At 39.8% G+C, this 26,985-nt stretch overlaps 2 protein-coding genes across 7 annotated transcripts in view; one reads left to right on the top strand and one right to left on the bottom strand.

Moving 5' to 3' along the window:
• PTX3 (pentraxin 3) overlaps positions 1 to 5,719 on the top strand; it is a 7,306-nt gene extending 1,587 nt beyond the window's left edge. Inside the window, exons 3-4 of the mRNA XM_040480596.1 lie at positions 1 to 138; positions 4,349 to 5,719. The exon at positions 1 to 138 is cut by the window's left edge and continues 20 nt beyond it. Of these exons, the coding sequence (XP_040336530.1) occupies positions 1 to 138; positions 4,349 to 4,962 (752 nt within the window). The 3' untranslated portion in view covers positions 4,963 to 5,719. The remainder of the gene's footprint in view (positions 139 to 4,348) is intronic.
• The window catches only part of VEPH1 (ventricular zone expressed PH domain containing 1), a 261,729-nt gene that overhangs the window by 206,060 nt on the left and 28,684 nt on the right, over positions 1 to 26,985 (bottom strand). For all 6 annotated transcript variants that reach the window (XM_040480593.1, XM_040480591.1, XM_040480590.1 and 3 more), the window contains 2 exons: positions 24,939 to 25,154; positions 15,326 to 15,500 (listed from right to left, as the gene is read on the bottom strand). In XM_040480593.1, coding sequence (XP_040336527.1) covers positions 15,326 to 15,500; positions 24,939 to 25,154 — 391 coding nt within the window. The remainder of the gene's footprint in view (positions 1 to 15,325; positions 15,501 to 24,938; positions 25,155 to 26,985) is intronic.

Raw genomic sequence — 26,985 nt, forward strand, 5'->3', positions numbered from 1 at the left:
CGCGCCTGGAGAGCGCCGAGACGCCGCGCCCGGAGGAGGCGGGGCGCGCCCTGGGCGCGGTGCTCGAGGAGCTGCGGCGGACGCGAGCCGACCTCCGCGCGGTGCAGGGCTGGGCGGCCGGGCGCTGGCTGCCGGCAGGTAAGGACGCGGAGCGGAGCGGCCCCCTCCCCTCCCCCGCCGCTTTGTCCTCGGAACGCGCGTGGCGGGAAGCCCAGTGGCAGCCCCCTAGGGCCAGCTTCAGTGGGGACACACGCAGCTCTAGTTCTCTATGCACGCTCACACGGATCACATACGCCATACAAGGCGCGAAAACTGACTTTAAAAAGTATACTCCGGCCGCGGGGAGCCCACAAGAGACCTGTGCAAGTAACCATCACAGTCTTGAAATAGACGTCAAGGGCCCCTGACACCCGATCCGACCAGGAGGTGCAGGAGCTCTATTGGCCGGTTATAACGGTGACCTCTCTAGCCGTCCGGCTTCCCTCCGTTAGGGATTTCCACTTCTTCTAATTTTAGCCTGTCTCTCTTTAGGGGGGAAAGGGCTCCGGTTCCCCCGCGCTATTTCAGGGCCCAGCCTAATTTTTAGGGACACGTTCCAATCCCTGGGCCGGCCCCTCCTCCCCGCTGGTTCTGAGCAAGAGACTTGAGACTGAACCTGATCTCCTGAAAGATTAGTGGAATTCCTGAGGGGTCCCCCAGCCCCCGGGGCCTGGGGAATAAGCCTGTGAGACTGGAGGCTTGGGATAAACTTGCGGGGGCGGGATCCAAGGTAGAATAGTCTGAGGTAGGAGCCAATTGGTAACCCTCCTCCCCAGTGATTTAAGGGGTGAGAGCTAAAGGAGAGAGAGGGAGAGAGAGAGAGAGAAAGACAGGCGGTTCGAACCAGATGCAACTTGTTGGAAGTCCCATGTGATACTACATGAATCTCCAAACACATGTGGGCCTGAAAAATACATTGGGAAGATGGCTAAAAGAAATGAGATTTATTTGGAGCCAAGTAACACTCCTTTACAAGTCAAACTTTTTTGGAGATAGTAAGGCAAAAATCATTTGTGGGTTATATTAGAAAATCAGCGACTTGGGTAAGAAAATGTAATTTACGCTGTTCCTGAGAATCTCATGAAGGGAAAACAATCACAAACAATGCCATTCCTCTTTACAGTTACAATAAAGCAACTCATCTGTTGAAGTAGGAGGAAGAATCATAAGCATGTGTGAGAGCATGTTTCATTTAAAATTACAGAAACCATACCAGAGTATCAGTCGTTACTAAATAGCTGAGGACTGTTTGGCAGTACTGAGCATATTTTCTTGAATGTATTACATGTGGTTTCAGAGACTGAAAAAGCATAGAATCAAATATACAATAGATCCTCAGTGTAAGTGGCAAAGAGACAAATTATAATCTGGTGGCTGTCTTAATGGATGAAATCTCTTGTCTTTGGCAAACCATGTAAAATCATTGTACGTTTAATGTACCTGATTAACGCGAATTTTCACTCACCTCTGTATGCTAGTTAGAGCAGAGAGGAGTGTATTTCTGAATTCTAAAATAGTTAATTTCTTATATCCAATAGTACTTTTTCCACATGGTTTGGTTTCTCTTCCCTTGGTTTCTTGCCAGCTTGGTTCCTAAGGGATTCCTAATTATTCTGTTGTCGGCCTCCTAAGAACCTGGTTTTAATTTTGTTCGGTCTTTGATAATATAATCAGAAAAACCTATTAGTTAAAAGCCATTTCATGAGAGTCTCTGACATTTTAAAGAGATAGCAAGAGCCTCAGTGACTGGTCCCCACCAAAAAATCCACAAAAATCCTGTGAACAACAAGTTCCACTCCATGAATTCCTATGGCCAGTGCACCCTGCAGGGGAAGCTGGGTCTCAGAGAGGCAATCAAGGAATGCTTTGGAATGCAATCCTGACTGCCTGGGTTTATTTAAACAGGAAATCAGTTAATTAGACTGCAATAGGCCCCTTCTTGAACAGTACTTTACTGGGACATTACAGAGAAGATCTCAAATGGTTATGCATCTTTTATTCCATTATCTTTGTTTGATTTAATTAACACAACTAGAAAAAAAATGCATCTACCGATTTCATTTGAAAAAAGAATGCCTCATTAAGAATTTCAAAAATCTTCAAAAATTCAAATTACTCACTGAAAAAGTTAGTAGCAAAATGTAACAGGGCCAACTTGTGCTTTAGTGTTGTTGTTACTTTCATACAATTTTCTGAATCTCAGTATTTCTTTGATTATTTCTAGGTCCACATCTGTTTAATTTTTTAGGACAGAGCCTAGCCCTCAATCACTTGCAGTCATTGAACTTAGTTCAGCACACTTTTCATGGGCGTTTGGTGCCTGCAAGTTCTACACATTCACCAGTTAGTCTCTAAATGCTCTGGAAGTTTGTTTATCAAAGCTATTTTGTGGTAAATCTTCAGTTTGTCATAAAGTGAATACTTCGGCTCATTTACATTAAAAAAAAATTCTTTTTTCTGGTCTCTCATACACCTATGAAGTTATCACAAAGTAGAGTTCACCCGTGAAAGGTTTTAGCATGTTTCCCAGAGACACCTAGAAGATCTTCACTTCAGCATCTCTAGCTTCCTGACCAGACATGTGACCTGGAGATGAACTGAGGTGGGAGTTTACTGAGCTCCCAACTCCCATGTCACAAAGTCTCCTTCCAAGTGCTCTTGAGCAGAAATATGTTCTCCAGTAGGACCCTTGAAAGAGTTCACTCTTCCTTAAAGGCTTTCTGTTGTTGCTTAAACAGTATTTATAAGCCTGTGGCCAAAATAAGAGTTTCTTTTTTTTTTTTAATTTTTTTTTCCAACGTTTATTTATTTTTGGGACAGAGAGAGACAGAGCATGAACGGGGGAGGAGCAGAGAGAGAGGGAGACACAGAATCGGAAACAGGCTCCAGGCTCTGAGCCATCAGCCCAGAGCCCGACACGGGGCTCGAACTCACGGACCGCGAGATCGTGACCTGGCTGAAGTCGGACGCTTAACCGACTGCGCCACCCAGGCGCCCCCAAAATAAGAGTTTCTAAGCATATCCTTGGGCTACACAGTTCTTCCCGAGTACTATATATTTGTTGCTTACAGACTTGCAGAATATTAGGAAGAGACTGGAAGAGGCTTTTAACCTATAAAAGCCTAGAGAGATATGGGGCTCATCAAAAACTGCATGCTTGCTAATAGTACAACAAACTGAGTTCCAGCCCCCCTAGTCAAATCTAGGGTTCTTCTACCATTAAGAAGCAATGCAGTGTGCTAGTTAGGGCGTGGCCTCTGATGACCAGGTTACTTAGTGCTCTATGCCTTACTTTTCTCCTTTGTAGAATGGGAATATTAAGACTATCCCTTAATATGGGAATATTAAGATTAAAATGATATAGAGGGATTAGAACAGTATTTGGTACACAGAGATTACCCAATTAGAGTTAGTCATCATTATCATCTATTGCTGACTTTCAAAGGTAGCTTTCTACAAACTTTGCAAAGTTTACAACTATCTGGAACATGAGGTATATGAAATGTATTCAGCAACAATGACTGTCCTAGATTTTCACTTAAAAATGCATGTTGACTTGGGGCATCTGGGTGACTCAGCTGACTGAGCGCCAACTCTTGGTTTCTGCTCGGGTCACAATCTCACAGTTCATTAGATCGAACCCTGAGTCAGGCTCCGCACTGACAGCACTGAGCCTGCTTGGGATTTTTTCCCTCTTCCTCTGCTCCTCTTCTGTGCTGGTGCTCACTTGCTGGCTGTCTCTCTCTCAAAATAAATAAATAAAACATTAACACATAAAATAAATACATGTTGACCATGGGTAAATAGGGTGAGCCAGGTCCATTGAATTTCATAGGTTTTTTGTTTTTGTTTTTATTCTAAAAGCTTGGTGAAGTCAAGAAGAGGGAAACAAGTTTGGCTCTAGGTTTTTTGAAAATACAGTGTCATTGTTTGAAGTTAAAGCATAGTGAGTCAACATTTTTATTTTAAAAAAAAGCAGTAAAAGGAAATAAGCTAATTGTGAGGGGAACTAGTTATTAAAATATGGTTTCCATTATTTTCTGAGTTGGGACAATTTGGCTCCTCTGCATGTCATCGTGTCCACTTAGATGCCTCACTGAGCAAGCCTGACAATTGACTTTCCTTATTCCTGTTTTCTTTGCTCTACTAAGAAATCACTCTTGAAGCTCCTCAAGTCATGGTGTAATACTGCACATAATTTTCAGTGGTAGTCATTAAAATGCCTATGCTAAAAGACCCAAATGCTGGAATCGTTTCTGAGTGAATTTATATTTTCTCTCCTATCCTTCTTACTTTCTTGCCATTCTAGGTTGTGAAACAGCACTTTTATTCCCAATGCGTTCCAAGAAGATTTTTGGAAGCGTGCATCCAGCGACACCAATGAAGCTTGAGTCTTTTAGTGCCTGCATTTGGGTCAAAGCCACAGATGTATTAAACAAAACCATCCTGTTTTCGTATGGCACAAAGAGAAATCCATATGAGATCCAGCTGTACCTTGGCTATCAGTCCATAGTGTTTGTGGTGGGTGGAGAGGAGAACAAACTGATTGCTAATACTGTGATTTCCCTGGGAAAGTGGACCCATCTGTGCAGCACCTGGAATTCAGAGAAGGGGCGCATGTCCTTGTGGGTAAACGGTGAACTGGTGGCTACCACTGTCGAGATGGCCATAGGTCATATTGTTCCTGAGGGAGGGATCCTGCAGATTGGCCAAGAAAAGAATGGCTGCTGTGTAGGTGGTGGCTTTGATGAAACACTAGCCTTTTCTGGAAGACTCACAGGCTTTAATATCTGGGATCGCGTTCTCAGCAATGAAGAGATAAGAGAGACCGCAGGAGCCGAGTCTTGTCACATCCGGGGAAATGTTGTTGGGTGGGGAGTCACAGAAATTCAGCCACATGGAGGAGCTCAGTATGTTTCATAAGTGTTGTGAAACTCTACTTGAAGCCAAAGAAAGAAACTCACGTTTTCAACATATGCCAGTTGGGAAGGTCTAAAAACCTCAGTGCATATTAAGCACACTTGAGATTAATGAAGGGGAGAGTTGAGATCAATTTTTATTCATCTTGGCAAAATACTGAATAAACAGTTGAAGACAAGACATTGGAGAATAATGCTTTTGGGGATATTGTTACTAGACTTTATGCCAGGTGCTTTCAGATTAATGCCATGTCTTTGTCAGATAAACTCTCAAATAATTAAAACGGACTGTATTGTTGAACAGAAGGACAATTGTTTTACTTTCCTTTGGTTAATTTTGTTTTGGCCAGAGAGGACTTTTACATTGGAAGACAAATAAAATAACATATTGCTGTCCATTGTTCATTGTTATTGGTATGTACCTTATTAAAAAATGATGATAAAACATATTTATACTACAATGTGACTTAACAAATGCAAATGTAGTTTATGTGTTATAACCGAATGTCACTTTTTTGAGAAGATAGTTATATAAGTTATATTGTAAAATGGTTTTGTATTAATTTTATTAAGACTATTTTTGTAAAGCTGTACTGTAAATAAAATATTTTATAAAACTATCCCGTATCATCTAACTATAAATTTAAAAGATGTTTTGGAGCAAATCCAAACTCGAAGTAGGAAACAGTTTTCAGATACTAATCTATTGTGTGAATGGTAATAGCTAATATTGTTAGAAATAAACTGTAGAGTTGCTTTAAGCTTTGGCTTCCTATAAATCATAAGCAAAACATCTGATCTTGGCTAAGTCAATTCATCTCTCTGAGTTTTAGTTTTCTCCACTGAGAAATCAAGGAATTGAGGAAAAATGATCTCTAAGTCCCTTCCAATTTGGCAAATCTATGACCATATACAACTTTCTGTCCTGTGTAACACAGCAACAAACATAAATTAGCATAGTTCCCCAAATGTATGTGATGAGGACTGTTACTGGGGAGATCTAAGAATCTGGAAAGGAAACGATGACTCCCACCCTGAAAGCGTACCCCATTCTCATACTCATGCATGAAGGAGAGGACAGTCAAACTTCTTCACCCTGCAGAAGGTGAGGTAACTCTCTCCCACATTGATGTTCTCCTCCTGTCGAGGTTATGCAGGGCTAATAGAAGACTACGGCAAAGCTGTTTCTGAGTGTCAGTAGCAAATGTGGTAGGGCCACAGTGATGATATGTCCACCTAAAGACAGGGCCTGAGCAACCACAGGTCTTCCCGGTTTGGGAGGTTTGGAGAATAGGGCCAGGAGTAGTTATCAAACCACATTTTATAACCAACTAGTTGAGTGTCCTTAGACAAGTCACTTAACTCTTCTGGGTTTTCTCAGTAAAAGAAGGGAATTGGTCTCTCATTGCCTTTATCAATAAAATGCCATGAACCTAGGTATGCTTGAGGATGTTTGTGGTATCAATATAGTTTCATTCCACTTGTGAGACCCACAAAATCAGGCTGATGGATCTCCAGAAAGGGTGTTCACAGTTGAGGTCAAAGGCCAGTCTCAGAACCTTGGAGGTTACATGATTCAAGGTTGTAGGCCCACTGGCCATACATTCAGTCCTTGTTTAGCCATTATCTATATGACTTGAAAACTTAACTGGAAGAAAAAAAACACTAGATCCAACCACAAGCAGAGAATTAGGCATGCCTTCAATTTCCACATCCCAGATGCAAGAATTAGATCTGCCCCAAATACATGCAAACTCGTATTCTGACAGAGTTAAGCATAAGGGCATTTTTAATTTTTTTATGGGGATCACACGTTGAGGGTAAAGAAGAAGCAAACAGAAGAAAAACAAGGAATTCTTGGGTTACAAAAGTAGAAATCTCATCTGCTACGGCAGTAAATCCAGATAAGCGGTTCAAGGGATTTCTGATTGTTCCCTAATACTTATTTTTTCCCTCTGTTCTAAAGTAACAACATTCTGGTTTAAATAGTGAGTATGCCCACTCATAGTAAGGCTGTATTTTCCAGCATCAATTGCAGCTAGGTGTGGCCAGGTGACTAAGTTCTGGCTGATGTTGAAATATTGAATGTGAATCTCTTTCCCTTCCTCTTCCTCCCAATTGGAATATGGGAATGATGGCAGGAGTTTCAGCAACCATCTTAGACTGTGAAATTCGGAGCAATTTGGGTCTCACATGTTGTGAAGCTGCCTTGTCAGTCCTGGGCTGCCTATCCCTGCACTTCTTTTGTAGGAGAGAAAACTAGACTTCTGGCATTTTAAATCCACTATTGTTTGACCAACCTAATCTGATCCAGTAGGACAATTTTTGTTTTCTTTTTTTTTTTTTTAATTTTTTTTTTCAACGTTTATTTATTTTTGGGAGAGAGACAGAGCATGAGTGGGGGAGGGACAGAGAGAGAGGGAGACACAGAATCGGAAACAGGCTCCAGGCTCTGAGCCATCAGCCCAGAGCCCGACGCGGGGCTCGAACTCACGGACCGCGAGATCGTGACCTGGCTGAAGTCGGAAGCTTAGCCGACTGCGCCACCCAGGCGCCCCACAATTTTTGTTTTAATTGAAAAGACCACACACACTTTATTCCCTCAAAACACTCATAGACTATACTTAGAAAATACATTTTATAAATTCTCAGGAAGTTGGCTATTTGACTGTTTTTTTTTTTCTAATAGTATTTAATGAGTTTCAGAATACATAGTGTCATCAAAAGGAAGAAGTAAAAAATGTGTAAAACTGACATAAAATTTCTAAAAAGAAATATCAGTATGCTGGTGTAGTTTGGCACATTGGCAAAGAGTTTCATTGGCCAGAATGGTTATTAAGGGCATCGCTGTATCACGGTGTTGTAAAATGTGCAAGATGACTCAAGTTTTTAGGAGGAAAAAATATAATACGTTATATATATAAAATATAAAATATCGTGTGTACGTGTACTAGAGTGACCAATTGCCCTGGTTTGCCTAGAATTGTCCCCCCTTTAGCACTGAGAGTCAGCCCTGTGTCTCAGAAAACCCTTCAGTTCTAGACAAATTGTGACAGTTTGTCACTTTGTCACTCTAGTACATATGTATGTATGTCACTAGAGCAATATTTTTGCATATGAATATGTGAACAAAACCGTTGATATATTTTCCTTGTCTATTACAATATAAATTGGCTTTTTGTGAAATGTTAATTCCTTTAAAATATATTCAGAACATTTTAGTACTAAGTATACATTTTAGAGTTTGGTACTTGCCATTAGTTAATTAACTTCACTTTAACAATTACATTTGCAAACAAAGAAGAAATTTTAACTGATGTTTAGTTTTTTTAATTAAATGTTATGTTAGAAAGCTTTTCGTTGAGAAGCTTACTGAGGTCAAATGTTTCCAGAACTGTGTTTTAGCCCCTTAATAAATAGCACTCATAAAGTTAAAAATCTTGGTCAAAGTAATGATATATGTTTACATCTATATTCATGGATTTCAGTGAACTAGAAAATAGATTACTGACACTTGCATACAGTTTCATAAATTTGGACTGTGAAAGAAAGCATGCTGGTCTTGGGCTCAGAAATCCAGCATTCTAATCTTAGAACACCATCACCTAACAACTAGAAGAAGTCAGACCTGCCAAGTAATCTTGATGAGTTTCACAGTAGCCAAGACATTAGAGATAAAGGACTTGCCTACCTTGCTGCAGGGTTATTATGAAAATAAGAGAAAAACTGATAACGTATCTAAAAGTACTTCCTAAACTAATATTTGAAATAAAAGTTGTCTTTAAGTTTTTCCATGTTGTTACCAGTGGATTAAATCAAAAAGAAGCAAACACGTGAAAATACTTATGAATAAGCTAACATAAAGATTCCCTTATATTGCGGAGAAGTCATTCTCAGAGGCCAGCCCAGGGATGGTCCTCTCTGTGCAGGCCTTATTTGACTTCACAGCAACATCTGCTGGTGGAGTCAAGCAGGTGCAAACTCTGGAGTGCAACTGCTCCCAGACTTAGTTAACAATTCAGAAGAGGGCCTTTTCTGTTTCAAGAGGTGTCTCTATTTCTTGATCCACATTTGGGTTGGCTTTTTTGAACATCATTTTTAATATTTCCCTATGTGTATTCATATTCGGTTGGAATATTCTTAATAAGATTGCTTCATAGCCTGTTTCCTAGAAATTGGATTAATAAATTCTTTCTCAACAACCTGTAATATGGTGAACTTAAAACTTTGTTCTTTAAGAATAATTGTATCATGAATTTTTAATGGCTAAGTATCTCCCCAGGGATTATAAAACTCCACAAATGAATCTGGTTCTGCCTTTAATATTTTAATATGGGCCTGGTACATGGCAGATGCTCAATTAGGGATGACAATGACAATGATGTTGATTATGATAATGACGATGAGAAGAATCACTATAACCATTGATGAACTACGTGCCCAGCATTGTGCAAAGTATAGCTGCTTTATCTATTTAAGCCTCACCTCACCCTATGTGATACATATTATTACTGCCATAATAAATGAAAGGTTAATTTTCTATCTCTATTTTCTGAGACAGCTCACCAATCCGTGGTTTGAATTTTGTCTCACATAGAGAAGGAAATGAGGTGAATTTATCATAATTAACTAGACAGTCTTTTCTAGACTATTGCCAGTAAGTCAGAAAGGAATTTGGACTCTTGCTGAGACAATATAACATTTTCTTTCCAAAGAGTTTCTACTTAAGTTTCAAATCATTTGAGGTCATCTTGTGATTTGTGCCAGAGGGCCATGTAAAAGGCATACTAATGGAGAGGCATATTTCCTTATTATAACCATTGATTCAGAAATGCAGAGGAAGAGACATCACTACTTTTAGTTTTGGTAGTAGTGATGTGCATTGCATCACAGCGTTCCAAAATTTGGAAAGGATTTCCCTACAAGCCCTTAAATAATCCCTTACAGTTGGAGATACTCTTCCACAATATTGTCAGCTTCCTGGGTAAAAGATGTGCTAAATTATGCTGTACTAAGCATTGGTTGTGCTTTTATATGCCAGTACTTGACAGGTTTTACAAAGCATCTAAATGGCAAAGAACAAGTTTGGAGAATTATTCAAGAGTCATTGAAAAATGACTCTCCCACTCTGAAAAAGTTATGATGTCATAAAATATTAAATTACTTCTGATATTATTTTTTAAATATTTATTTATTTTGAGAGAGAGAGTGCCAGCAGAAGAGAGGGGCAGAGAGAGAGAGGGAGAGAGAACCACAAGCAGGCTTCTTGCTCAGCACGGAGCCCAATGTGGGGTTGGAGCCCAGTGTGGAGCTCCATCCCATGACTGAGATCATGACTTAAGCTGAAATCAAGAGTCGGATGCCTAACTGACTGAGCCACCCAGGATCCCCACTTCTGATATTATTTAAGCAGAAAACAAACTTATTACCTAAATGACATCCTTGTCTTATTTTTTAAGTCAAGGGAAGTATTTAATATTTTCCCATTAAGTATGATTTTAGTTGTTGTAGATATTCTTTGTTAGACAAAGGGTGTTCCTTTCTATTGCTAGTTTGTGGAGAGGTTTTTTTTTTTTTTTTTTTTTTTGTCATGAACAGACTTTGCATTTTACAAGAGGATATACATATGTATATATAATATTCTCTTGTATACATATACAATATCCCCTTAATCAATTGAAGAAAGGTCTCCAAAATTCCTACTTTGCAAAAAAATTTTTTTTCATGCATGGGTACTGAACTTTATGAGATGGTCTTACTGATCACATGACTTTTTGACTCTTTAGTCTTTAACTGTGGAGAATTACATTTTGAATATTAAGACATATGAGTTAAGAGACCAGAAAATGGCACACATTAAGCACTCAGCAAATGTTAATGTTATTTTCCATAAGCATTGCTGGAGTCATTTTTATTTGTGATTCGTGATTTGTGCATCTATGTTCATAATTAAGATGGGGGTGTATTTTCCTTTCTTGTGTTTTCCTTTCTGGTTTTTATGTCACATATACACCAGCTCACAGAATTAGTTGGAGAATGTTTTTTAATTCTCTGAAAAAGCTTAGTTAAGACTGTATTATTACTTGCATATTTTTTCTAATTGTACAACTGTAAAACTAAATGGAACAGGGTTTTTTAATTTATTTTTATTTTCTTGGGGGTTGATTTTAAAATACTGATTTGTCTTATTTTTTATAGAGATATTCAGGTTTTCTAGCACCTTACCTCTCAAGTATGAACCAAGGCAATACTGTTCATACCTTTTCTTTTTTAAGTTTATTTATTTATTTTGAGAGAACTAGAGAGAATGCCCATGGGGGGGGGGAAGAAAAAAGGAAAAAACAGCAGGGCCTAACGGCAGAGGGGAGAGAGAGAGAGAGAGAGTGAGAGGGAATCCCAAGTAGGCTCTGCACTGTCAGCACAGAGACTGACATGGGGCTTGAACTCACAAACTGTGAGATCATGACCTGAGCTGAAATCTAGAGTCCAATGCTTAACTGACTGATCCACCCAGACACCCTGATACTGCTCATGCCTTTAATTTTTTTCTCCAAATGGAAGAATTTTTCGCAATTTCCTTCTCATTGGAAGAATTCAGAGAATATAAAACAGACAAATGGAGTCTAAGCAATTTAAATAAAATGAATTTATATTTACATTGAATGTAAAAGTCAACGTTACTTATATATAGTTATTAATAATGAAAAGTAGTAAAAAATTGGCTTGGAAATATTGAAATATTGGCCTTCAGGGATAAATACACAAGCTCTTTGACAGTCTCTCATGATTGACTTGTAATTATAAAGGAGGCGTTTGGTTTGGAATTAAGGACAAACATGTACAAAACAATTGAAAAATGTTATCAGTGGAGTAATATCAACTAAGTATAAGAAGTAGTCACCACTGGTATACCACCAGTCTTGCCTGGCCCTATCTGGTCTACTTTTTCCTTACTATTTTAAAATGAAGGTAGAATGGTTCCGTTCATAAAATTTACACATGCCAAGAACCCGAGAAGAACTACAGATACACTGAGATGAAAGAATCATTATCCAATAAGGTCTTGTTATGCCAAAGCAATGGGGTAATTCTCTAAAAAAGGAAGTATAAGAGGATAAAACTAAGTATATAAGGCTGTTTGTTGGTACCCAGTATTCATTTTAACCATTGCTGGCAATAACCCTGGATTTGGGGAGCAGTGATCTGCATCCCATCCATGTAGTTCTGCTGTAGTTGACCCCCTTTCCTGCTTTGAGGGGGTTCATTACCCAAGCCCGGCCAACTGAAAGACTGTGCTCCCAGGAACAAGCATGGATTGGTTCAGAAATAGGCATATGGCCCATGTTAGGTCAAGCAGAGACAATGAGACTGGGTATGGAGATTTTTTGCTTAATTGGTATTCTTGATGATGTAAACTGGAAGCTGCAGAACCCATAACATGGATCATGAAAATGAAACCAATCCAGGGGCACCTGGGTGGCTCAGTCAGTTAAGTATCTGACTCTTGATTTCCAGCTTAGGTCATGATCTTACTGTCACGAGATTGAACCCAGCACTGGGTGTTGAGTCTGCTTAAGATTATCTTTCTCCCTCCACCCTTCCCCCAAATCTCTCTCTGTCTCAAAAAACAAAACAAAACAAAACAAAACAAAAAAAACAAAAAACAAGTAGAGAGAAGAAAGAAAGTGAACCTAATCCAAAGGAAGCAGAGTTGAGTAATGACTTTTGGTACCACCACTGAGCCCTGAATCAAGTCATATTGGAAGTCTGATGTATTTATGTACTTTTCAGTCATGTGTTCTGATAAGTTCTTCCTCCTTCTCCTCCCCTCCTTTGTCTTTTCTTCCTCTTCTTCATTATCACTATCCTCCTACTCATCACCAAGCTATTCATACCTGGTGTTTCTATCACTTAAAATACTACTAATTGGTAAAATGGGATAGTAATAGGATTTTTGTTATGGAATTCTTGTGAGGATTAAACGATATAATCCATATAAAGTGCTTAATACATTATTTGGCATAAAGAGAGCATGAAATAAATTTTAGCCATTGTAGTTATAATTGTCATAATCATTATTGTTATTACTGAGTAGATAACAACCTCTGTAGACATTGAAAAGTGGGAGAGTGCAGATTAGGATAATATAAATCAAGGAAGATCTAAAAGGAAGAAAACTGTAGGTAAGGAAAACAGAAATCCCAATGATGTCTCCTAGGGCTGATTGTAGGGTATATATGACAAAGATATGCAGAACAGAAACTTACTCAGAGACAGCAAGATCCTCTCTACCCTGCAGCTTTAAGTTTGATGGGCTCATGTGAATGGCTGTGGAGTTATCCAGACACATTAGTCTTAAAAATCTAAACCCTGAAATATGTAGCCCCAACTTCTTATAGGTCAAATTATCATGTCTTTTATGGTAATTTTTATAGTGTCACATCGAATAAACCAAATCGTTTGTTTATTTCAAATGCTTGCAATGAATTCAAAAAGTGTATTTGTGTTTCAAAAGAGTTCTTTGTTATTAAAAGTGCAATTCAAAAAAAGAAAAAAAACAAAAAGAGAAAAAAAACATGAGCTAAGCTCTTGGCAGCTGCAAAGAAACAATTCATTTTTTTTTTCAATAAATCTGTTACTTGCAAGTCAACTACCATGGTTTTAAAATGTGTGGTGTGTAGAAGCGTTTTTTAATATCATATAAAATCTCTTTCAAATATGTAGTCAAGGTGGTGAAAAAGGCATAACTGCTTTTCTGGACTTTTAGAAACTTTAGCATCATGATTAAAAGTTAAATTAGCAATTCAATCCTGTAGCCAAAGAAAATGAGAAATTAATGATACTGCCTAGTAACATCAATGACAAATCTTTAGAGGGAAACACAGGTAAAGTGATGAATCTCCACTGTCAAGGCTGGGCTTCAGACATATCTGGGCATCTGTCAGACCACTGAGGTGGCTGGTCAGATGTCGAGGGTTGGTGCTATGAACTCTTCTTAGGAATGTCTGGTACAATGAAAAAAGCCTTTGTCCTTGGTGGGCCATAGTCATTTTGAAAACTTTTTGATTAATTTCTTGCTAGCTTGATTCTTGGCTGGATAGTTGAGCCCAGGCATGAGAAAGTTTTTAGACAGAACGGAAGGATACATTTTACTGCAAACTTGGGAACAGTTTGGTACTGGGAGCTAAGCAACCCCGCTTTGGGGCCTCTTTATCAAAGTGTAACACCAAGGAGAGAGACAGGTGTTCTTCCCCATCCTGCCATAGGCTGCCACATGAAATTAGTGAAGTGGGGGTTAGCTCCTGAAGCTTCAGGGGGAGCGGCACAAAGGAACAGAGGCTGCCATCCTTGACAAGGCAGTATGCAGTGAAATCAGTTCCTGGAACCTCCATGGTAGCAGCCACAGAGTTTGCTGGGCTCGGGGTAGTAGAAGTGGACACCACCATAGCATGCTGGGCCAGGAAGCACAGGGAGAGTAACAACGTGGGCTTATGAATTGGTCTGGATACCTCAGAAAGGGAGCATTTGTGGAGCATGGAGACTCTAAGAAACACTTGGTCTGAGTGGACTTTACAGAGGGTTGATGCTCAACCTGAGCACTTGGAGTATGTGGCAGTAGAATGTGGGCCAAGATACGCATAGACCTTTGATTATTATTAATGAGAACTGGGGGAATTGGGTGCATATCAGATAATACCATATATTGTCTCTGATCCCAAATCAAAGATACCAAAAAACCATGGTTTCTGACAGATCTGAAACCAAAGGAAAAACTTAAGAAAAGAGAATAATTTGACTGGACTAACTTGATCTCTTTCATTCAAATATGAAACAATTAACAGAGATGTCCTGATTTGATTTCTTTATGGTAGTATTTAACACAGTTACACATCAGTCCCAAGTCATGTTCACAATTGAAGAAGTCTTCACATGTTCTCTGGTATATTTTACCTAACATCCCTTGCTTTTGGAAACCAAAGGCAGGAGAGGTTGTCCATCTGCCACTGAGAACAGTGGGTTATGTTCCACTCAGTGCAGACAAGTAGGTTCTCCACAACTGGTAGCTGGACAAGGTGACCAGAAGCATGGAAAACACCATTCCCCAAACTGAGAAATGTAGAGTTAGAAGAGAGAGAGCTTACAACTCCTCTATGAGTCAAAATAATTCATCTGCCCAGTGAAGAGACACAGGCTCAACCAGCCCAAGAAATCTCACCCCCGTTCACCAACCAGCTAGTGGCAAAGCAGAGAATCTAACGTACCTCTCAATACTCTAGGTCTCCCTTCCACAATCCATTACTGCTTCATGAAAATATTTTCAAATCACTCCTAGAAAAACATCCCCACACTCAGCCTTTGCACCATACCTTGGAGTATGCTCTTTACTATAACGTCTGTGTGATCAGCCAGAAGATCTGCCTTGGTGATTGCAGCCAGGGACAGGTAGTTGGACATATTCCTGCACAGTTCCTTGTTGCCTCTGTGGAGGAATTTCACTGCTATGGGGATGGCTAACGCCATCACAGGGGGCCGGTTGTAATTCTGAGGAAACATAAGAAAGTAACAAATAATAAGTGGCTCATTATTCATTCATTTATTCATTCATCCAAAAAAATATTTATTGAGCTAATGTCCAGAGTGCAGCTGTGAAAACACAGACCCCACCCTGTTTTCATTGTATTTGGGCCTCTGGGAATTCTTGTCCTTATTAGGGAGACTTGGAGGCAAACAGGCAGCTAACACCGTACGCTGATGGGGGCACTGACAGGCAAAGTTCAGAATACTGAGGGAACAAAGGAGGAACACCTAACCCAGTCTTGGACGGTGCCAAGACTTTCTGGGGGGAGTGGTGTCATAGCTGGACCTGGTGGATGAACGGGAGATGGCTGGGTGATGGCAAGGAAAGGAATGAACAGAGAAAAGCACCTGTGGAGGCACAGAGGTGAGGGAGAACATGTACCTTTGGAAATTGTGAATAGCTCACTGCGGTGGGAGTGTGGGCCATGTGGGAAGGTTGGGGTAGGGAGGTGAGCACAGGAACTGGAAGAGTAAAAGGGACATGATTAGGAAAGGTCTGGCATTCCATGCCAAGGAGTTTGAAATTGATCAAGAGTCACTGATGACAAAAATAACTCATCAGATTTATACTTGAGAAAACAACCCAAGGAATGTTGAACAAGTCACTTTTTTGACTTCATCTTAAAAACTAAAGTTTCAGCCAGTGAGATTCAGAAGAAAAAAAGTGAACGAACATGAGACTAAAAATGAAAGAAATTCTGGGTCCTAAAACAATTCTCTTTTTCATATACTTCGTGATTGACCATCAATGTCCTTATACATTAAATAGTGCTATCTGCATTTAATTGCCTATGAGGGAATAATAGTTAAAACATACAAAACATTTTCTTAAAAGTGGATGGTTTGTCTTCATTACCATTAGCTATTCTGATCATCAACCCCATCCTTTAGCCTAATTATAAGGCAAATGTTGCACACTGCACACACTACATTTGACTTCATATTATTATATTAGAAATAAAAGGTGTTTTTTTTAAGTCTATTCATGTGAACAGTGCTTATATCTTGCCACTTGTGGATTACTCCCTCTAATATGTCCCACAATTCTGGGTTTATGGTAGGTGTTCAACAAACATCTGAGAAATTGAATAACTAACGAAGAATATATAAACCTATTGTGATAGTTGTCATCAGAAACATAATGTGACAGGAAGGAAAGCATGGAGGTAGGGGGCCCTTTTGCTCCCATCTGTCTTGCTCATGTTGCTGTTAGCAATGGCTGAGTGTAGGCTCAAACCTCCAATGCCATCCATTTTTAGGACTAGTTGATTGGGCAGCTGAGTTGTTACACACTCCTTAACAGATTCCTATTTCCATGGCCAAGGCCACATGCTACTTCTTTCTAATGAGGGCATTTGCCCTCTTGGCTTCAAAGGTTGTCAAATGACTCAGACATTGACCAATCAGAGAATCACATCTCCTTAGTCCAAATAGTAGGTTCAATAATGGGCAAATTACCCAATTACAATTAAGGAGTCATTAAAAGGGCTCTGTGCAAGAGATTTTCTCTTCTACTGAATCAAAAGTGCCGAGAATGGAAGACCAAGAGTAGCTGCTGCCAGGTTTGACCTCAGTAGGAGAGAATCTGTCTGCGATTCAAGGCAGCATGGATCTGAGAGACAAACTGAGGGAAAAAAATGTCCTGGTGACATCATTTGGGCCCTATGCATTAGGCTGTGCCTGAGGCCAATACTAGCCCCAAATATTTCTGAGACAATTATCTCTTTAATACTTAAGCTTTTTTCCCTCCCAGTCCCTAGAAACAAGAAATAGACTTATAAATCCTTAATTCATTCCTGTAGTTGCAACCGTTTTCCAGATTGAAGAGTCAATCTGACTACTGAGCAGAGAAGGTAAGTATTCAAAACCCTAACCTGATAACCCCACAGTTAAGTCAGCCATGTTGAAAGCTCTGACCTTATCCCTTTGTGACAAATCATGTGCTTCTATAGCAGTTCCACTCACTAGGTTTCTGTCCTATCCTTCTTAGAGTTCCTAACACGTCTATTAGTACCATGGCTTGCAGCCAGACTTCTCTGATAGCAGGCTTTGACTTTATCTAGAGTATTTCCTCTCCTGGTGAATTTAATTGGGCCTGATTGGACTGGGCCATTACTGATGTGATGAGCTATGAGGTCTCCCTGGGAGGCTGGCTGCAACCTGCCTTTCAGCTTTAGAAGTCTGGATGTGTGTTTAGTCAGGCCAGACAGAATTGTTTGGATCCACTGATGCTAACTCACACCAAAGGATTTCTAAAAGCCCAGTACATAATCCAGCATGCCAGTTTACTCATCTACAGTGAGGGTCTTTCCTGGGTCAGACTCTTTCACATTATCAGGATATCAGGAACCAGATTACTAACCAGAATGTTCACAGATAGGCACAAAATCAGATAAAAGCAAAGAGAGATCCTGAGGGTTATGTCATCCAGGCCATGATGAAACCTGACTAAAATAACAGTCCTTCTCTATAACCAAATCCCCATCTCTGGTGACTAACTGGAACTTTCCTGTCCATCAGAGTCAGTCTCCACCCCTCCCCCCAACACACACACACACACACACACACACACACACACACACACACACAGTGCTGAGTAATTGTACCATAATAATGACCACCCCCACTGAACATCCTCTTTGTGTTGACGTACTCTTCAGAGTATGTAATTTAGGAAGTGGTTGTGTTAGGGAGGCTGACTGATTTGTCCATCTTCTCCATTATAATCTTAGTCTATCACTGTTCCCTTGAGGTTACATTCAAGTTACCTCAATCACAGTATTTGGTATTTTCCAAAACATTGTCTCACCTGTACAATGTTTGGGGTTGCCCCCACAGACAGCCAGTCTTTCCATTATGTGTAGATTTTTGCTAGTTTAGCTTTTAGATGACAAATCTTTGTCCCTGTCATGGTTGATCAAACCCCCAGTTTTGAGAGTGGAATGCAATCACACAGTTGTTCTCAGAGCTTTCCAACAAAAAACTTCGTGTCCAGGTTTACTTTACCTACTCTGAATCTTCAGCCAAGAACAACTTGCAGCTAGAAAAGTACACGTCTTCCATTAGAGGAATATGTCTTCAAGCACATTTACCTGTAACTTACTTAGAAAGCACAGATGGTCGCATTTGGAAGTACAACTTGTGTTCCCCACTAATCATGAACACAGATGGTACAAGATCAATGAAAATCAGTATTCGCAGCAACTGAGGTTTTTAAACCCTGGGGTGAGCCAATATTTGCCAGCAACCATGAAAGAACAGGCTGTCTTAACCAATTCGATCAAATTCTTCTTAAAACAATTCTAAATGTTCTAGAGAAAAGTAGTGGGCAGCTATTAAAGTCTTTGAAGTGTGGTTATAGGTGAAATGTATAAATGTTTTTACAGGTAAATAATGTCATTATTAAAAGAAAACAAAACTTTGGGGTGCTTGGGTGGCTCAGTCAGTTAAGTGTCCGACTTCAGCTCAGGTCATGATCTCACGGTTCATGAGTTTGAGCCCTGCATTGGGCTCTGAGCTGACAGCACATATCCTGGAGGCTGCTTCGGATTATGTGTCTCCCTCTCACTCTGCCCCTCCCCTGCTCATGCATGCTCTCTCTCTCAAAAATAAATAAACATTTAAAAAATTTAAAAAAAACTTTAACATACTCAACTTTTTTGTTTTCCTCCCACATATGTCATCCAGAAATTTTTCAAATGACAGGAGAAGTAAAACATTAAGCAAAGAGCAAATTATTTGTAGGAACAAGGAATTCCTATCAAAGGCTGTCAATCTCTAAATAGTGTCTAGACCATTGCTAGTGTGTCCAGAAGCCATGGACACTGCTGACAGAAACAGGATGTCAGTGAGAGCCTGGGAGGTCACGATGAGGCTAGAAAGACACCAGGTCCCAAGGGCCCTAACAGGTACCATACAACCTCCTTCTAATGGCTGGGCTTCACTTACAAGTGAAGCAAAAGGAGTTGCTAATGCAGTAGATCTCAGGCACATGAATTTATTTTATCTTTGGCAGTATTTAGATCACAGAAATGCCAATGGTACACACACAGAGAAAGCCCTATGGTCACTGTACAAATAAACCACTTTAACAGCAGCTGTTAATGCTGGGGCTTATGATAGACCTTGCCCTTCAGTGTAGACGTGAGATGTTGGTATGCATATCATCTTACACACAATTCAGTGCTCAGTACTCAGAGAACAAATTCAGTGAAGTACAGGGTAGATATAAAGACTTGCTCAGGGGGACAGTTATTTTTAGCTGTAGAAGCAAAACAAAAGGTCTTTGTTCTATGGATGCCAAGAATTGTATTTCTTAACTAGATTAGCACCAATTTGAGCTATTGGCGGAGGTTTTCTTTTTGAAAACATGCACTTTGGAAACATGTCCCAGAGTTTTAAAATTGAAAAGAATAAAGCTAAGTAAAAGAGATATCTATCTGAGATGATAGCAACTAAAAAGCTCTTTGGCTCTTGGGCTTTGAATTCAACCGAAAGCCATAAAAGAGTAATCTCAAGAAATATTAAGTGTCATTTATTAAAATCACTGTTTCATGGTTTTTCATCCTGCATCATTGATCAGAAAATCAAGCGAATTTTGGATTTATATCTAAAATGCTTGGTTCTTAGCAGCATGGCTATATATAAAATCTAAATGGAACATACACCTATATTTTCCCAGTGTATTTTCAGACGGGTAATAAAGGATTGGGTCTCAGTAACCTGGGAGATTATATCCCAGTCTCCCCCCCCCCTTTTTTTTGTCACTGTCTTGTGTGGCATTAACTGATGAGTAAGTACTGAGACCCATTCTGGAGAAAAGCATAGAGCAGTCACATCTCCTGATCTATTCAGTACTTCATTCATTCATTCATTCATTCATTCACTCATTCAATAAATACTATTTTGAGCACTTACTATATGCTTACCATTCACAATTCTAGGTGCTGGGACTTCATCAATAAAACAGAGCTTCTATTTTGGGGAGGGGGAGACAAGCAATGAACAATGACTAAAATAAATAATTAAATGAATAGCTTGTTCGAAAGTGTTGAGTGTTATTTTACAGTTTTCTACAGATAATGCTAATGCCAATCAGAATTAATACTCATGTAGCATTTCCTGTGTTCCAAATATTTTACGTCTATTGTTTAACGACCATCTAATTCTTACAACAAACTCATAAGGCAGCTACAGCATTTTACAGATGAGGAAATTAAGGCACAGAAAAATAAAATTGCCCAAATCACACTGCAAGTAAATGGTAAAGCTGGGGTTGCCTACTAAATAAACTTCTAGATCAAGACAACCAATTCTGCCTCTAAGAGTTGCAATGGAATTGCTCTCAAAAACATCTAAGTCACTTTGCTGGCAATGCCAGCCAGGGAGAGGCTTTGAATCATCATATAGCATTAACTGAAGAGGAAATAAGAATACTGAAGTGTGGAATCAAGGTGAATGGACAGTTGGTTCATCTTAAAAAAAAAAAAAAAGAAAGAAAGGAAAGAAAAAAAAGACCTTCTGATTTCAAACAGTGAATTTCAGGATTTTTTCTATTCCTCCCTCCTGCCCCCCAGACAACCCCCTGCAGCTATCTCCTTCTTTATACAGTCATCAATAGTGTGAGCATACATGGAGGAAGAGATAAAATGCTGAGCTTACTTGGCAACAGCCCCATAAGCAGTTTGGTTGGGGAAGATACTGCTGTAACTGGTAAAACCAGGTATTGGCTCTCAACCTCATAACGGTTGGCCTGTCAATTCAAGCTAGAACGTCATTCTAGCACATCAGCTATGTCAATAATTACAGCCTTCTTGAGGTACATTTTCATTTTCTTCATCAGTCTCCAGGATCGAATTTATCCTAGAAAGCATCGTGCCTTATAGGGGGTACCCTCCCTTTCAGTATTTTTCTAGAGGCAAAGAAATAGGCATTGGCCAGCTCCACATAGCATCCTAGTCAGAGGAAGCTGTGGTTTGACATAGGTTCTTCTGGACAGTGGCTGGACCACAAATAGAGATTGCTTTTATAATAAAAGATGGTTCTCATGAGCAGCACATATTGTTATGCCCATTTTACAGATAGCAGAACAGAGGCTTAGAGAGAGAAAATAACTTTCCAAACTCTCATTTATATAAGACCAAGAGTATTTGACTCTAAGGCCCTCAAGGTCCAAAGCTCTTTCCTATTTTACCTCTCAGCATCTTCTACAGGAGTCAGAATTTCAGACCAGGAGGTGAGCTGAGAAATCAGTTGGTTCATCCTTTGTTTTATAAATGACAGGTTATAAGACTTGTTTAAAGACATGGGGTAGGTTGGCAAAAGCATTTCACCAAAGGCAAATGCAGTCACACACATGGACTGATTCTGTATTGAGGAATGTACAGAAGATGAATACTGGAATTTAAAAAATTGTTTTAAGGTAAATGTATCAAGTTCATAAATTTAGGGGCCAAAAAGAGAAAGAATTAAATATATAATTACTAATTAAAAGTAGAATAGGAATGAGTCACCTGAAGTAGGTTTGGAGTATAGGTTAAAAAAGGGATTTGGGGGAAAAAAAGACAGAAGGTTTCTGTGTATGTGAAAATATTTAGCTTGAAATTACAGTGAAATGGCCAGAAAAAAATTGAGTAAAATGGCCAAAGATGTGGGAAGAACTGGTAGGTCTTGCCTGATAGTGTGATTCTGGGATTGCTTATCTGGGGAGGTGGATGGGTGGAGAAGGGCTCACTCTTGGTTGTTTTGTTGGTTTTTTGGGGGGGTTTTGTGCAAGCTCAGAATGCTAAGTGGTTGGCTTTAAAGTTGATCTACTGTTTTATTTTACTGAAAAAACAGAACAGAATATGAGTCATCTGGATTTCTCCATGGTTCCCACAAGAACCTAAATTACATGTAGTACCAAGTCGTATTTTCAATATTTACCACAGGCCAAAAATGTCCCCTTGAAATTTGATCAAAGCAAAATGGCAAAGCTGCAACCACAGCCTTGCCTTTGGTTCCTGGGGTTGGCTTTCTGGAACCACATCCACTGAAATCACTGAACTTTGCCAAAGAGCAAGTTGGTCTTCAGGGCTCCCTGCCTTCCATTTTAATCCCTTCTGCCTCCTCTGAGGGCACACAGTGAACAGCCTGTGCCCACACTCACCCTGCAGGCTGGAGTTGCCCATCTCTGTGACCCTTGTCCCTCTCGACCAAGAGGCTGATCCCTTAGCTTTGTTCTCTGTCCCTTTCCATAATAGTGCTTGTGCTCAGGGCCCTGCTCTCAACAGTCTTACGGAGTCATCTCCTTGGAGTCACTGATCAGCATTAAGTTGAACATTCTTATTTGCTCCACACCTCCAGCCCCTTTTTAAATAGGGGACATAATGCCTTTCCCAGGATGAAACATCCCTTTATGTTTAAATTTGGGGCACTTTGGAGGGCAGCCTGCTTATAAATCTTCGACCCTGATCTCATTTCACAAACCTGGACTTTTGCACAAGCTTGGAATGTTTTGTCTGCTTGACACGTGCTCTTGCTCTGCCTTTCTTACCTGGTGAAAATTCTGGTAGTACTCACAACCCTTTCCAAATGTGGTCTCCATCCAAAAAGGCTTCCTGACTCTCTAGAACTGTGCTGACACAGGAGCCACGGCCCCCGTGAGGCTACTGAGCACCTGAAATGTGACTGCCCCAAAGTAATATGTGCTAAAGCACACACCAGATTTGTAAGACCTGGTATACAAATAAGTAAAATATATCATTGATTTTCATATTGATTATGTGCTGAAATAATATTTGGATATATTGGGTTAAGGAAAAATATTATCAAATAAATTTCATCGGTTTCTTTTCTTTTTCATGCGGCTACTAGAAAGTTTGAAATTATATATACGGCCTATGTTTGTAGCTTACATTCCATTTCTATTGGATAGTGCCACTCTAGAATCCAGACCAATGGTTTTGAAATGACAGTGGGAGCTGGAGAGTATGGATGATTTCTGAATTTCTGTCTGAATGTCTGTGGAATGGCACTTTGGACTAAAATAAACTGTTTCTGATGAATGTCGATAACGTATTTAAGATAATCAGTAAAGAACAGTCTTAGTTGTTATATCCAAGCAGTATTCATCTTTCATTAATTTTGCTGAAATCCCCATTCCCTCCCCTCCCATCCCTAGCCCTGGGGATAAAGGAAAAACAGGGTGATACTGTGTGTAGTCTTTTGTTCAGTTGAACAGTGTCTGGACTAGACAGACAAAATGGAATATGTTCCAGTTAAGTACAGACAACTGTGAAGAGGAGGAGGGAGGGAAGAGGGAGGAGTAGGAGAAGGAGGAGGAGGGGGGGATGAGAAGAAGAAAGGAAGCTAATATTAACTGCTACACACAGTGCTAAACATTTCCACATAACCAGAATTTCCTGAACTATGCTCAGAAACCATAGTTCTGAGAGATATTCATAGATGTCGTATTGAGGGTAGGGAGGGGAAAAGAAGTTCCATAAGCAATTCAGATTGAAGAACACTGTACTGAACAAAATTAACCAGCTTTCTTAATTGCGGGACTTTTCAGAGCCTTTAATATGCTATGAAACATTATGACAGCCCACAAGGGAAAAATTGAATTCAGTGTTTCCAAACTTATTTGGCCACAGAATTCTCTTTCAAGAAATACCTATCAACATCACCAACATTTACTGGTTGGTAAAATTTGTCATAGACAATGTCAATTTCATCTGCATTTTATAGGTAGGAAACTGTGGCTTAGGAAGTTAAATGACTTCCCTACTATTTCAATCTTACATAATTGTTCTGTGCTTAAGCCAAAATTACAAATTCGTATTTTCACCAGAGGAAGGAATGTTTTTTAAGTAGGCTTCATAGCCAACATGGGCCTTGAACTCATGGCCCTGAGATCAAGAGTTACATGCTCTACCAACTGAGCCAGCCAGGCGCAGTTAGAATAGGCAAACATTATTATCGTGGAAAACTCACAACACATGTAGAAGCACACTTAAAAATGGTTTAGTCACTTCTCTCCACATAGTCCAAGCTCATTGACCCAAGTTCAGACTCCACCCCCTCTCTGTTCTTAGATGAAAGAGGTCTTTTTTTTTCCTGAATTTTCCAGAATTGGTTATTTAAATCTTGGCATATACTAACGTTAGGTTTTTATATGCACACGTCTTATCTATCTAAATAGATTGGAGCTTGCTGTGGTATTACTTTGAATTCCCCACAGTGTGTCTTGAGACGGCAGAAGCTGTCTAGAACCTTGTTGGGCTCAACAATAATGGCTTGTGGTATCTTTTTACGGTATCTAAAGGCTAGGGAAACATTAGCTCTTGGTTCAGAGACACCACGTGTTCACCTCCGTTGCAAAGCCAGTATCAAATAGCGTGATGTTTAGCACTGACATACCTGTAAAATGCAACTCATGATATCAGAAGCAATTTTTGCATGCGGAGTGTCTTCGTCTTTCCCAGAGGGTCTCAGGTTGTGTTCCAAGCAGGAGTCCCAGAGCCCCACAAGGGCCTTGGCATGCTTTTCAATGGACTCTGTCTCTCTGATGGCTGTTGTGATTCGCGTGATACAGATTTCAACCACTGCCTGGTCATTGTTATTGGTTTGGTAATCCTAGTTGAAAGAAAACCTTAATATTAAATAACGCTCTGGAAAGTTATCTTTCAAAGGACCGATAAAATGCCAACTTACTCATTTAGCAAGTGGGTGTGCCATACTGTGTGCTAAGGGGTGAGGTTGTAAAGCTCCAATACAAGGAGGGCCTTCTTCCTTGGGGATGAGAATCTTGTGGAGGAGGTGATAGGCAAATGAGCTAAAATGGAGCAGGTTCCTGCTCTCACAGATACATAGCCAGGGAGCAGGGAGAGTTCAAAGCAGCTTGATTATTCACTTGCCAAGCGGGTTTAATCTTCAGGCTGTCTCAGTTTCTTTCTTTTCTTTCCTTTTTTTTTTTTAATGTTTATTTTTGAGACAAACAGAGACAGCGTGAGTGGGGGAGGGGCAGAGGGAGGCAGAGAGAATCCCAAGCAGGCTTCACGGCTCGGCGCAGAGTCCAAAGTGGGGGTCAAATGCACAAAACAGTGAGATCATGACCTGAGACAAAACAAGAGTCTGTCGCTTCACCAACTGAGCCACCCAGGCACCCCAGGCTGTTTCAGTTCCTAGGCCCATTACAGGTCAGGGTTGACATTTTTACTCTGACATTTCAGTAATTTTTGTGAAATGTTTCAAATCACCCTCCAATTTCCCCACATAAGCTTTCTTTCTCTTTCTCTACACAGTAGAACACATCAATTCAGCTCTCCATCTTTGGTTCAAATAACTACCAAATCGATGTTAGCTTTCCCCGAAAAAATTTCCCTTCATTCAACTATTTAATTCTCCCTCAAATATCTAATCATCTTTATTGAGAGGTAATATGACCCTCCAAAACATCTAAATGTGAAAAATAGGCCCATCACTTTAATTTGGAAAATTGGTCTGCCACTGGCTGGTAGACTGACAAAAATGAAAACATAATCGAGCAGTGAAACAATTTGATCCTTACACCCTCGTGAGCTGTTAGAGATGGGAAGTGATGGGGCTTTTCTGTCCACTGCAAGCTGCAGCTGGAACAATCTGGTTTTGCTATTGTATCTAAAGCCGCAGCAAACATCTTATGCATGAAGCCCTCTCCATACTTAGATTATTTATGGCCTAGATTCTCCAGAAGTGGAATTTCTGACACAAAACACGGGAGAATGTCTAGGGCTCATGATACATACTGCCAAACTATTTTCCGAGAAGGTCTTACAGTGTATATTCCCTTCAGCTAGGTGAAAGCATGCTTTCTCCATCACGCCTTTGCCAGAACAGGGTATTTTTAATCTTTGCTAATTTGATCAGTGGAAAACAGTTATCTCACTGCTGTGTACTTGGAATTTCCTTGATCAGAGGTGAGGTTGAGTATTTTCACATGTTTGTTGGTCATTTGTATATAGTCCTTTGGGAATTGCCCATTGTATCCTATGTCAATTTTTCCTTAGATGACTTCAATTTGGGGATCCTCCTTTGAGATCTTTTTCTACCAAGGATATTAAGTCAACATTTGACATATAGGTTGTGAATACGTCTCCATTTTTCATTATTTTTAGTTTCTTTGCTCCTATCTATTGACATGGTAAGTTTTTTAAGTGGACAAAACTGTCAAACTTTTGGGATTTCATTGTTTTTCCTTTTCTTTTTTTTTTTTAATTTTTTTTCTACCTTTATTTTTATTTTTATTTTTATTTTTTTATTTTTATTTTTTTTATATATGAAATTTATTGTCAAATTGGTTTCCATACAACACCCAGTGCTCATCCCAAAAGGTGCCCTCCTCAATACCCATCATCCACCCTCTCCTCCCTCCCACCCCCCATCAACCCTCAGTTTGTTCTCAGTTTTTAACAGTCTCTTATGCTTT

The sequence above is a fragment of the Herpailurus yagouaroundi genome, unplaced genomic scaffold (assembly GCF_014898765.1).
Source record: "Herpailurus yagouaroundi ecotype Mexico unplaced genomic scaffold, PumYag 159, whole genome shotgun sequence".
Lineage (NCBI taxonomy): Eukaryota > Metazoa > Chordata > Mammalia > Carnivora > Felidae > Herpailurus > Herpailurus yagouaroundi.